Source organism: Pongo pygmaeus, chromosome 3 (genome assembly GCF_028885625.2).
Source record: "Pongo pygmaeus isolate AG05252 chromosome 3, NHGRI_mPonPyg2-v2.0_pri, whole genome shotgun sequence".
Lineage (NCBI taxonomy): Eukaryota > Metazoa > Chordata > Mammalia > Primates > Hominidae > Pongo > Pongo pygmaeus.
The window spans coordinates 16,626,111-16,639,094 of record NC_072376.2 but is presented as its reverse complement, the minus strand read 5'-3'; the positions used below and the strand labels follow the sequence as shown (position 1 = coordinate 16,639,094).

The window sequence follows — 12,984 nt, the reverse complement described above, 5'->3', positions numbered from 1 at the left end:
AAAACCATCCTGGCCAACACGGTGAAACACCATCTCCACTAAAAATGCAAAAATTACCTGGGTGTGGTGGTGCACGCCTGTAATCCCAGCTACTTGGGAGGCTGAGGCACAAGGATTGCTTGAGCCTGGGAGGCAGAGGCTGCAGTGAGCCGAGATCACACCACTGTACTCTAGCCTGGGAGACAGGGTGAAACTGCCTCAAAAAAAAAAAATCAAACCAAAAAACCCTATAACCAAGTAATTTAACTGCATACAAATAATTCACCAAAATACAAAGCATGGACACCATAAAAAATACCTGTCAAAGGTAATTCCTTTCCCAACAAACACCAGGGGTGGTTCATTTGCATTGGGGCTGCCTTTGTAGTGAATTTCCAAGAAGACTGGGGGCTCGTCAGATCCTTTGGCCACACTGAGGAATGATCCCATTGCCTGTTCCTCAATCCAAGACTTGGGTCTATAGGGTAGAAAGAGGGAAAAAGTAAATATACTGTTACCTTTATTTCAAAGTAACAGAAAAAGCTCATCACAATGTGTGAAAAAGTATAATATACAAACTCTTAAAGTATACACACATTAAGGTTTCAATTATCAGGTCCTATTATTTGCTTTCTGTATATGCCTGGGCAAGTCACTTGATTCTAAGCCTATTTCCTCATCTATAAAATGAGGTCTGTAACTCTTTCATCAAAAGATCATTGAGTTACTAAGAGAAGTCATGTGTGGTACCTAATACAATGTCAACTAATAGTCTATAGTCTATATAATTAATTTCCTCCCTCCAATCTACTCAGATATTTCTACAATTTTAATTTAAAGATGAAGTTAGAAGGCCAGGTGCGGTGGCTCATGCCTGTAATCCCAGCATTTTGGGAGGCTGAGGTGAGAGAATTGCTTCAGCTCAGGAGTCTGAAACCAGCCTGGGCAAAAAAGTGAAACTGTCTCTAAAACAAATAAGGTAAGATACAATAAAGATGAACTTAGACACCAATGAAGGAGGATCACTTGAGGATAGAAATTTGAGACCAGCCTAGGCAACAAGTTGAGACCTGGTCTCTACAGAAAAAAAAAAAAGAAAAAATTAGCCAGGCATATCGGTGCATGCCTATTGTCCTAGCTACTGCAGAGGCTAAGACAGGAGACTTGCTTGAGCCCTAGAGGTCAAGGCTGCAGTGAGCCACGATCTCACCACAGCACTCAACCTGGGCAACATAGCAACACCCTGTCTCTTAAAAAAATAAAATTAGCAATAGGCTCTGAGACCACAAAGAGTGCTTAAAGATAGGTAAGGGATCCATTGCTTTATTTCTAAAAATGAAAAAAAAAAAAAAAATCAACCAACAAACAGCAAACCAAAACTATATTCCGATGACTGGAAAAAAAAATCCTATTTATTTGCTTTTTAAGAACTGTTGAATTCTATCTTTTTAATGTTGTCACACACTGTTTCTCACAGTTTCAACTGTAGCTTGAGGCATCTTTGATTTAAGTGAGAAAACTAGTTAGTTCTTACTTAATAAACATGGGATCAGTGTGGTAGCAGAATGGAAACAGTCCTTAGTTCAAACTAGAAAACTGATGCCATATTGCTCTTCTTTCTAGGCTGGAAGCACAAAAGGGCTTTGTATTGATTTCTGGCCACAGTAACTAGGCCAAGAAAGAAATCCTATCCTCCTGCAGACCAGCAACAACCACAGCCAAGGAATGCTCCTCCGGCATTTGCCATCCACTTGTTGTTCAAATGATTAAACTAGGACTGCATCATGGTGGGATGACCAGCACACTTCAAAGGGAAAAAAATCTTAAATCGGAAGATAAAACAGTTTTAAAAACCACTTCAAAAAAACAAAAAAAACAAGGCTGTGCAATGTGGGCATTTTAAATCATTAACTCAGTACTTGATGTCTGATTAAAGTCCTGCCCTGGTAGAAGAACTGCCTGTGTTTCTTTGATATACACCAACCCACAATGGAGAGTGCTTAGCGCAGCTATGTCTCAGTTTAATGAGTCATACCCCACCCATGCGTCCTGCCTGGTCTCTGCTGAACTCTTTTCCCTTTGCTCGGCTACAAGTCTTGCAGCTTCCTCACCTGAACTGTCCTGCCCCACTCTCTTGTACTGTAACTGCTAAGCAACCTGCAGGACTCTCCTTAGGCTCCAGTCTTTTTTTGAGACACAGTGTCTCTCTGTCGCCCAGGCTGAAGTGCAGTGGTGCGATCTCAGCTCACTGCAACCTCCATCTCCCAGATTCAAGCGATTCTTGTGCCTCAGCTTCCTGAGTAGCTGGGATCACAGGCACGCACCACCACTCCCAGCTAAGTTTTGTACTTTTAGTAGAGATGGTGTTTCACCATGTTGGCCAGGCTGGTCTCGAACTCCTGACCTCAAGTGATCCACCTGCCTCAGCCTCCCAAAGTGCTGGGATTACAGTCATGAGCCACCATGCCTGGCCTAGACTCCATATTCTTATTAAAATTTTTATTTTAGAGATGGGTCTTGCTACGTTCCCTAGGCTAGCCTTGAACTTCTGGACTTGACTGACCCTCCTGCCTGCCTCTTGAGTAGCTGTAAATAGAGGCGTGCACAATCGCACCAGCAGCTCCATATTCTTTGGCAGTCCCCCTCATCCCTCTGATCCTGCAGCAACCTCTGCAAACCCCATTTACCTCCCTATTCCTTCTTACAACATCCTCACTTTCTGCAAGGACAAGGACCACTATCATGCATCTTTGTATGACAAATTCCAGGCACACCAGAGGGGCTGTCATAACCACTATTTGGTGACCAAAAAGATACTTTTATAAAACCTAAACATTGCTATAGATTAAACATATACTCACCATTCCAGAAATTTTATCAAGCTCTAAGTACTGTGCTTTCTATAGACTATTAATTTTTCTTCACTCTGTCTAAACCACAGATGCTTTCCTGAAAAACACGAACTCTAATCACAATTAAGTACTAAAGAATTCTTTTAAATGGAAGTACCCTTGGGAAACAACTTTGACAATAAAGAATTCTTTAGGACAAATATCTGTTGATTTGTTTTAATCATAAATTCCCAAATGCTCAGAGTTGGTTTGCTTAAAGGGCTGGAGATCCCAAGAGAGCAACGGAACTGGACGAGCAGGCTTTCAGCTCCAACAGCCTCCCACTGACACAGCACTCAGGGACACCTGGGAGCACCAATGCTGGAGTCTAGGCTAAGGGAATCTATGCGGCAGAAATTCTCATCCCATGTCTAGTTAGGCATGCTGTGTTCTTCATTTGTGTCCAAAAGTGAAGATAGGAATAATTCACCAAAATAAACCATGTTAAGTTCCTCAAAAAATTAAACAGAGCTACCATTTGATTCAGCAATTCAACTCCTAGGCATATACCAAAAAGAAATAAAAGGTAAAAACAACCAAAGTGTCCATCCCCTGATGGCTTTAGGGAATGGGAAACAGGGAGTAACTGCTAATGGTATAGGGTTTCTTTTGGGGGTTATGAAAATGTTCTAAAATTGATTGTGGTCATGGTAGCACAACTCTGTGAATATTCTAAATATTAGGCCGCATGGGGGGGGGGGTCATGGCTGTAATCTCAGCACTTTAGGAGGAAAAGGCGAGATTGCTTCAGCCCAGGAGTTTAAGACCAGCCTGGGCAACACAGCGGGAGACCCATCTCTACAAAAAATTAAGAAATTAGCTGGGCATGGTGGCACACACCTGTAATCCCAGCTATTCAGGAGGCTGGGTTGGGAGGCCTGAGCCCAGGAATTTGAGCCCATGTTCACGCCTCTGCCCTCCAGCCTGGGCAACAGAGCAAAACCTTGTCTCAAAAAAAAAAAAAAAAAAAAAAAAAATCATTGAATTGCACACTTTGCATTGGTGAATTGTATGGTATGTTAATTGTGTCTGAATAACACGGTTATGAAATATACACGTACATAGTATATTATGGCACTATCTCTCTCAAAGGCAAGGAAAGATAGAAAGAACCTCAAACTCAGCTCTATTCCAGCTCCCCATGTGGACCCAAGTGGGTCATCTCAAATCTCTGGTCTCAAGTTATTCCTCTAAAAAGTGAGGGAGCTGGATTTTAGGATCTCAAGGGCTCCTTCTGGCTATAACATCTCGAGTCTGTGACACAATCCTGAATTACCTGATATGGACCTCGGTTTTACTACTAGCACTTTTGAGATTCTTCTCAATAATTTCGGCAAATCTGGTTGGAGTCATCTCATTGGCTGGCGTCTCCATCAATTGGCGTGCCAAGTTCTGCCCAGAAGCAAACAGGACTCCTTTCTGCCAGGCCTCCTGATCCCCACTGGCAGAAGAAAGATAAAGTGACTGTCAAACAACCTCTCAAGAACGCTGACTGCCTGCCAACTAGGAGACACTCTTACCTTACAGAAAACAAAAGAGGAAGACTACAAATTAAAAGCGATTGGCACACAGGACCTGGATTCATTTTTTGTGATCTGACCCAGGGCAGCAGATGGTATGGTGCAAAGAGCTAGAAAACATGGCCACGCAGAGCAGAACCAGAGGGTATCCGGTCAGGCACTTCCCTTCGGAATCCTCAGCTACATGAAAAAGGGCCTGTGCTGTGGGGTCTTTGAAGCTCTAAATCTACCACATAAATGAAGAGAAGAGGCTTCCACAGAAAGGCCCGTTTTGTTCTCCTTCACTGTATCAGGAATGCTGCAGCCCCAAGTGCTAACTGCAAAGGAAGCGTATGGCAATGGCTCTAACGTGGCAACTGAAGACCTTTTTGCTTTCTTTTACCTAAGTCGGGGCTCCAAATTCCAACCCATCCACAAGCAGGACCAGCTTTAGAAGAGAAAGGATACAGGCACGTGTTTCACAACCCTGGCTCTTCCTGTGGCAGCACAGAGGTGGGTGAGTAACAGTAGATAGCCTAGAAGGCCTGCCACGTGCCCCCTACTTGATGTGCTCTTTTGGATGATGACACAAACCCCATGAAATCGGTATTACAACTCTACTAAACAAATGCAGAAAATGAAGCACAGAGATTTCAGTCACGTAACCAGCAAAGTCCCCCAGTGAGTCAAGTGGTGGAGCCAGGACTTAAGCCCATGCTGACTGGCTGCAGAGCCCACACTCCCCCAACTCCCCACAGCTGCCAACCCTTGGCCAGTGCCAGGGCCCCCACTGTGCTTGGCACCATTTGCTGAAGGTCTCATCTTACTTATTCCTGATGGCAGGGACCCCACTAGCCCACAAGGGCAAGGACCAAGCATCCAGAGGATCTCTTCATCTGTATGGTGCTTGCGTTTAGCACAAGTCCAGCAGGTGCCAGGTAAATGAATGAATATCATCTGTGTTGAAACCTGTGGGATATGTCTGTCATGTCTTTCCTCTCTCTCAGGTAAGAGCTACCTGGTTATGGCTTCCTTGTAATCAGAGCAGGGAGGGGTCAGGGAGTCATGGGGGAATCAGACATATGCCGAGAGCCAGGAGCAGAGCTTGGGCTTAATTTTGACCACATTATTAAAATGGCTGAGGCAATGGGGAGGTCACAGCCAAGCCATGCAGCTGTGGGTGGCGCTGAAAAGCAGGCAGCTCATATCCCAAAAGCCAGGCTGTCAGAATGCCAGGGACCACCACCCTCCTCCTAATTTGTTTCCATCACCTTCCATAGAGCTTTGCCGACACGGCCACCTTCTTTTTTTGCTTTAGGTCATCGTATTCATAGAGACCAAGCACCGCTCCCTCCGCAGCAGCCTGAGCGTCTCCACAGGGATCCACCTCCACAGAAGAGAGCTCCAGGTCTTGAATCTGCCTGCACCCCGCTTGAAAGGACAGAGGAATCAGAAAACTGGAGTCAGTCCAAGACAACTCAAAGAGCAGACAGCAGAGGCATGGTGTGATGTGCTGAGAAAACAGCCCTGGGGTTCAAATCCCAGCCCTGATACCCAAATGTTCTGAGCCTCATTTCCTCTTCTGTAAAATGAAGACATGAGTGCATTTTACAGCAAGCACCTCACTCCCAGGTGGTGGTGAGGACAGGCTGATGGAGAGAATGAACAGCTCCTCCTGGAGCAGTACAGGCTCTCAGGAAGTGGCAATTATTCCTAGGATTATTTCTGAAACACTGTGATTTCCTGATGAAGCTTCCCAATTGCCAAGAGCTTCTCTGATTAAAAATGACAGGGAAATGATGACGCTGAAATTATATCCAAGCAACTGAGCAAACTCCATTATTAACACAGCATTTTATTAAGATCAGGTCAGCAAAAACTCTCAAAAGTTATTAAATAACCACTTCAATGATATCTGAAGTTAATGAGCATTTATAATATACGCAGGCCTAAAGAGTAATCAAGCCAATTATCACTGTTTCAGAAATGTTTTCCAAAGCATCTTTAATCACAGCTCTTGACAGTATTAGGCCCGTCCTGCTGCTTAATGCTAAGTGACTCAATGGCCTCTGCCTGGGACATACTGGGACAGGCAAACACCTTTGGCTAGTGATAAACAAGCACGCCACGCTTTGCTTCCTTGGTCTCTTTATTTGTAAAATCTGATGACTCTGTGTTATTTAAAAGTCAGGAAGCATCAGGGTGGCATTACAAAAAATCTATACACTACAGGTTCTGGGAAAACACAGCTCTAATATGACAAGAGCGAACAAATGGTAGTAAAACACCCAAACAAGATATAGATATATTAAAAATAAAATTCCATTAGCTAACCTTCTGTATTTATCATAAGGCCAACCATATTCAGCAAGAGGAACTCAATTTTTGTTAAGATGAATTATTTCTGCGTGAACGTGGTAAGGGGTGGCGACTGGTAAAAGGACAAAAAGGGGGAAAGAGAGGTCATCATAAAGAGTGGATCCGTAGGATTCTTTAAACTTAAAAAGTGAAATAACCTGCAACAGCAGCTCTGATGTTTTCTTTGCCTTCATGCCAGTTTTCCTGTTCGTCGATTCCAGCTGCCTTTTTGCCGAGGCCAACTAGCACCACGCTGGGGAAGTCCTGTCCCACAGATACACCAAATCAACCACTTTATTTCTTTCAAGCATTCATTTCCAGCAAGGAATTCTATGTGTGGAGACTCACTGAGCTCCCACACAATTACCTTAACTGCAGCAACAGGGCTAAACTCATGGTGAAATTTGGTTGTGGCTTTTTTTTCTTTAAACCTTTGTGTCCTGGCAAAATTTTATAACTTCTATGTTTGAGAGGCAGAGTGAGGATACTCTTGCAAATAATTCTATGTAAGCCAGAGCCACGACCGGATAAAGAAAGCCTTCAGATTGAGGAATATAAGATAGGCAGTACTTTTTGACAGCAATTCACCTCTTAATCTTAAATGTTTCTGCTTAATACTGGAATAAAATCATACAATCCAACACAAAATGTTTAGTATGACTAGACAGCCCCAATACTTGGTATACAGTAGGTGCTCACTGAAGGTTTACCAAATGATCATGTTCTTCTCATACCTGATGCAGACCATAAAAGGTTCGAGTCTTGCCTGCCTTCAGAGGTGGTCCAGATCTAAAACAAGAGGAAATAGTCTTTTTAAAACAAGCAGTTTGCTCGGCTCACTTGGGAAGGCACACTTACATACTCAGCATTATCACACTATTCTGCTAACTGCTTCCATGGTCTTTTTCACTTATGTTTTTATCCAAATACAGAATGCTCTCAAGCCAGATTTCTTTCTTTCTTTCTTTTTTTAATAGAGACAGGGTCTCATTATGTTGCCTAGGCTGGTCGCAAACTCCTAGGCTCAAGCAATCCTCCCACCTCAGCCTCCCAAGATGCTGGGATTACAGGTGTCATACAGATTACACTGCTGATCTACCGCACCCAGCCCAGATTTCTTAGGTGTAGCCTTTCTAATTCTAGCTCAAAAACTATTATACAAACTTTCAGATTAGATCGAACACTAACATATTTAAAAACAATGGAAAGCAATGCTACAGCTGCACAAGGCATCTGAGCACTGATTGACGCTGAACCGAATGAATCTCAAACCTTTTTCAATAAAAGACAAAAGACACCAAAAACACTGCAGTAATCTAAGTGGTATTTGGCTTGGAGGTTGTATATCTATGTGGTTTCTCCACAGACTGGATACCCGAACCGGATACTGACTATCCTGGGCAATTTCCAAACAAAACAGATCCATGACTATAAGAGGCCCGTAGCACAGATGCTCTGGAATGCAGCTGACAGCCATCCATTAGGAAGGCAGGCGTTCTGTACTCACAGGTTAGCTTTTGGATTAATGAATTAATCAATGCACTTGAGAATGCTCTGTGTACTACAAGAACTGATAAAAAATTGAGAGGAGATACAAATTGTCTTAACTGATGATTAGTTACTATAATTATTAGACTGCATCTATTAGGTTCTAATAGGCTATCTATAATCTGAATAATACATAGTTGCAGTGGTTTACATGGATACTTCTATGTCTGCCAAATATAGCATGCAGTTACAATGTTTCCCTACTGTCAGGATCTCCAGCCCCATGGAGACTTTTTGTATTTTAACTATATCCCCAGGTGATTCACAGATATTTTAAATTTTGAGAAGCCCTTGAAACTTCAGGCATGCAATAAAAGAGCAAAACCCTTAGGCTGCTATTAACTATCCTAGGGATCCTGCTGTCTCTCACAAGAAAAGGACAGTTAAAAGAAGTAGAGAGGCTGGTGGGAAGGCAGCTGAGAGGAAGAGGGTGGGGAAAGTGAATTTGAGCCAGGAGGGTGGGCTGAGGAAATCTGGTACTTTCCAGATTATTCTGGATCAGTCTTTCACAATAGATTTGTGATTGGGCTGGAAATGGCCTAACTTCCCAGAACTGCAGACCCATCCATACTGAAACAAAAAGTAGCAAAGTGCATTCCAAAGACACATGCTTTCACTTCTGCTTCTGGCCAGAGCACTTCCCGGCATTGTCTCTTCTGACAAAAAGGCATAGAAAAATATTCTTGGCCTGGCACAGTGGCTCACACCTGTAATCCCAGCACTTTGGGAGGCCGAGGCAGGCAGATCACTTGGGGCCAGGGGTTCAACACCAGCCTGGCCAACAACGGTGAAACCCATCTCTACTACAAAAAAAAAAAAATAAATAAATAAATATATATATATATATATATATATATATATATATATATAAAAGCCGGGAGTGGTGGGGCATGCCTGTGATCCCAGATACTTAGGTGTCTGAGGCACAAGAACCACTTGAACCCAGGAGGCAGAGGTTGAGGTGAGTCAAGATCGTACCACTGCACTCCAGCCTGGGCAACAGAGCAAGACTCTGTTTCAAAACACAAAAGAAAGAAAAAATACTGTTTTGATTTGGGGGCACTTTAAGAACTAGAGCCCACAAGCAACACTTACATGTTCAAAGTCTCTCTCAGCTTTCCAGCTAACAATTTATCAAAATTCTCTCCTGCACTTGTGAACTGTGGCACATCATCTTCTTTTTCTTTGGAATAGATTCCTAAAACAAGGCCCTGGAAATAAGCCAAAAATATAAATATAATAGAATTAGAATAGATCCCTTAGAGAGGCTCAGGAGTCCCCACATTCCAGAAGAAACAAATAATTCCACCCAAACCGTGTCCTCCCCACAGACAGAAGAAAGCAAAAAAAGAAGCAGGTGCTGGGGTCAGCTACCTGTGCACCTGCCCAAGTGTTTCAGATTCCTGCCAAAGCAAGACCCATCACTGCCCGTCCTGGACATTGCCCTGGGTTTTTGTGCTCACTCCCAGGAGACAGCTTCACTTTCAAATAAAGCAAAAAGATGTTTTGTTTAAGAAAAATCCATTTGTCACCAAGTTAGACCCTGAAAGGATTCAGAACATGCCACTCCAAAATATACTGCTTTGGCACATTGGTTATTTTGAGCTAAAGGCGCTTGAGAAACAGCAGGTGCAGAAGTACTCTCTGACCTCCCTTTCTCCCTAAAAGCAGGTCATACAAATTCCCATGAGAAAGGTGATCTCCCTGTACCAGGAAAAGGAGAACATTCTTATCACCAGAAACTGCAAGTCAACACCAAAATGGACCTGTACAAATAAACCTACTGAACTCACCCTTATCTTCTATTAGTTACCCCCATATGATTTCCTAGTCATTATTCTACAATTTACTAACCCAAGCCCCTTTGTCTTGTCACACCCCCACAATGCATTGTTCTTTGTTTAAAAAGGTATACAAGCTTTTGGGCCCAACGCTTCTTTAGGTCTTCATTTTCCTCTTGCAGACTCCTGTGTACACGTAAAAATAGTAAATAAAATCTGTATCCTTTTCTTTTATTAATACATCTTATGTCAGTTTTCTTAGGCCCAGCCACAGAACCTAGGAGGATAGAAGGAAGATTTTCCTCCCCTACAATCCTCAAGTGCAAATCCCAGATATTCTAGGATGCCGTTCCAGTCAAGCCAATGGCTGTGCCTCCCATCATAAGGACTGGTGCCACGTAAGGACTGTGGTCAACACAGAGGCTGTAAGAGAAGCACCAACTTCCTAGGGAGGGTAGAAGCATTCTGCTAAGCACTGAGCGGCTCACTCCCTTCATCTCCTTCACAAGTCTCAGGTCTCAAATACCAGAAGTGAGGAAGCAAACCTAGTAATACTTAGTATTTACTTTTGCACGGCAATGTATGACTTTAAAAATGTTTTGTCTGCCTAATGGCAACTCTGTGAGGTGGAAAGAACAAGCAGTCTTATCCCCCTTGACCGATAAGGAAACTGAAACCTAGTTTGACACAGGAGCTCCTGTGTGGTAGGACTGAGTGAGAATCCAGATGTCTTCCCGCCCAGCAATTGGTCTTTCCACAAAACCACACAGACACTTAGAATAGTGCCCTCTCGGTCTTTTCCACCAAAGAAAACAGCCTTCCTTGGCGTTGGTAACTCTGCCAGGTTCTAACTTTCCTAAGATTGTTCACTCCCCGGGAATCAATGGAGCCAATTGGGCAACTGTTATCTGGGTAGGCTGTGGCACAGTACTGGAGACAGCAATGGTTAGGCGACTGGTCCCTCGGCCACTGAGATACCTGCAGGAGACTGGAGCTCAAGCTCCACCTAGAACGTTCTTCTGCAGGGACAGTCATCTCTTTCTGGTGCTCAGGCATGACTCCCAAGCTTGTGCTGGTTCCGAGAGCCATTCCCTTTGCAGATCCTTCACATCTGAAGAGCGACCTTCGTAATTTTTTGGAGTTCACTTTTCTTCTGGAAGATGCTCTTAATGCTGGGAAACGTGGGTCTCTCCGCAAAGCCCTTTTCTCTAGAGAGGCATGCTTCTCCTCTAGAAACCCTTCCAAGCCACTTAACTCCCTGACCTTTCACTTCCGCGAGGGAAGGAGCCCTGTGACTCTGGGACCTCAGAAACCCTTTCACCTTGGCAAACTCGGGCTTCCTCCAAGCTCGGGTGGGAGCCCCACCGCCGCGTCTTTCCCCGGGTTACTGCCAGGACCGCGGGTGACGACTGGAGCAAGTGCGCGGCCGAGCGGAGCCGGGTAAAGGGCGGCTACAGCCATCACCCCCTAGCCCCGAGCAGGGGAATCGCGCCCTCAATACGACCGCTGGGGTCCTCAGCGGCCTAGGCCGATCCCCGCAAGGAGAGAATTTTTCTTTTAAACTGATTTTTGCAACTTGGCTTGGGCGCCCCGCACACCCCGACTTCGACCAGCCCCGCAGCCCCAGTCACCCACGGGCAGGGCCCCAGCGGCGGACCGGGAGTGAGCCGCCGCCTCTCACCTTCGTCATGTCTGCGGTGGAGAGACTCCGGCTCCCGAAACGTCTCACGGCCAGACGTCGGACGACGACTAGCCCCGCAGCCGGAAGAGGCAGCAAGAACATCTTGTCGGCTCGGCCCCTCGCGCCGCCCTCCAGCGAGCACGTGGAGAGCGGTGGGCGGGCGCGCGCCTGGGGGCGGGGCTTTCGGGGCGCCGACGGCGCGCGCGCGGACTGGCTCGGGCGCCGGGCGAGCGGACGTGCGTCTAGGGGGCGGGGCGGGTGGGCAGCACAGGCCGACTGGACCCTTGGGACCAACCCGCGGCTGTGGAGGGGACTCAGGGGTGTGCCCGCATTCGTGTGCGCGTGCGCATGCGGGCGGGGGCGAAAAGGCGGGGCTTCCGGACGCGGTTTACAATCCCCAGACAAACGCGAAGTAGAGGGGCGGGACCGATGGGTGACGTCACATGATGGGTGGGGCGGAGGCGGGGCGAGCTCTGCAAGAGGGCGTGGGCGGAGCGCTGGGCAACTCACGGGAAATAAGAACTGAGTGCCAGAGCTTGCTGTCAAGGTTGCTGAATAGACGACTGCATAGTGAAGACACTCCTACTGAGTTTTCGTTTGTTTGTTTGTTTTGTTTTTTTGAGTCGGAGTCTCGCTCTGTCGCGCAGGTTGGAGTGCAATGGAGCGATCTCGGCTCACTGCAACCTCCGGCTCCCTAGTTCTAACGATTCTCCTGCCCCATCCTCCCGAGTAGCTGGGATTACGGGCGCCCGCCACCATGCCCAGCTAATCTTTGTGTTTTTTTTGTTGTTTTGGGTTTTTTTTTTTTTGAGGCGGAGTCTCGCTCTTGTAGTCCTGGCTGGAGTGCAGTGGCGCGATCTCGGCTCACTGCAACCTCCACCTCCTGGGTTCAAGAGATTCTCCTGCTTCAGCCTCCCTAGTAGCAGGGACTACAGGCGCCCACCATCACGCCGGGCTAATTTTTGTATTTTTAGTAGAGACAGCGTTTGGCCATGTTAGCCAGGCTGGTCTTGAACTCCTGACCTCCGGAGATCCACTTGCCTCAGCCTTCCAAAGTGCTGGGATCACTTACAGGCATGAGCCACTGTGCCCGGCAAATCTGTGTACTTTCAGTAAAGACGCGGTTTCACCATGTTGGCCAGGATGGTGTCGAAATCCTGACCTTGTGATCCACTTGCCTCCGCCTCCCAAAAGTGCTGGGATTAAAGGCGTGAGCCACCGCGCCCGGCCTGAGTTATTTTTATTCG

The 12,984-nt window shown here is 45.8% G+C and overlaps 1 protein-coding gene across 1 annotated transcript in view; it reads right to left on the bottom strand.

Moving 5' to 3' along the window:
• Window positions 1-12,093, bottom strand: part of LAP3 (leucine aminopeptidase 3) — a 30,404-nt gene extending 18,311 nt beyond the window's left edge. Inside the window, exons 1-7 of the mRNA XM_054485830.2 lie at window positions 11,738-12,093; window positions 9,371-9,486; window positions 7,462-7,516; window positions 6,886-6,991; window positions 5,641-5,800; window positions 4,147-4,311; window positions 299-457 (exon numbers count right to left, since the gene is read on the bottom strand). Coding sequence (XP_054341805.1) covers window positions 299-457; window positions 4,147-4,311; window positions 5,641-5,800; window positions 6,886-6,991; window positions 7,462-7,516; window positions 9,371-9,486; window positions 11,738-11,839 — 863 coding nt within the window. The 5' untranslated portion in view covers window positions 11,840-12,093. The remainder of the gene's footprint in view (window positions 1-298; window positions 458-4,146; window positions 4,312-5,640; window positions 5,801-6,885; window positions 6,992-7,461; window positions 7,517-9,370; window positions 9,487-11,737) is intronic.
• Window positions 12,094-12,984: the final 891 nt, after the last annotated feature.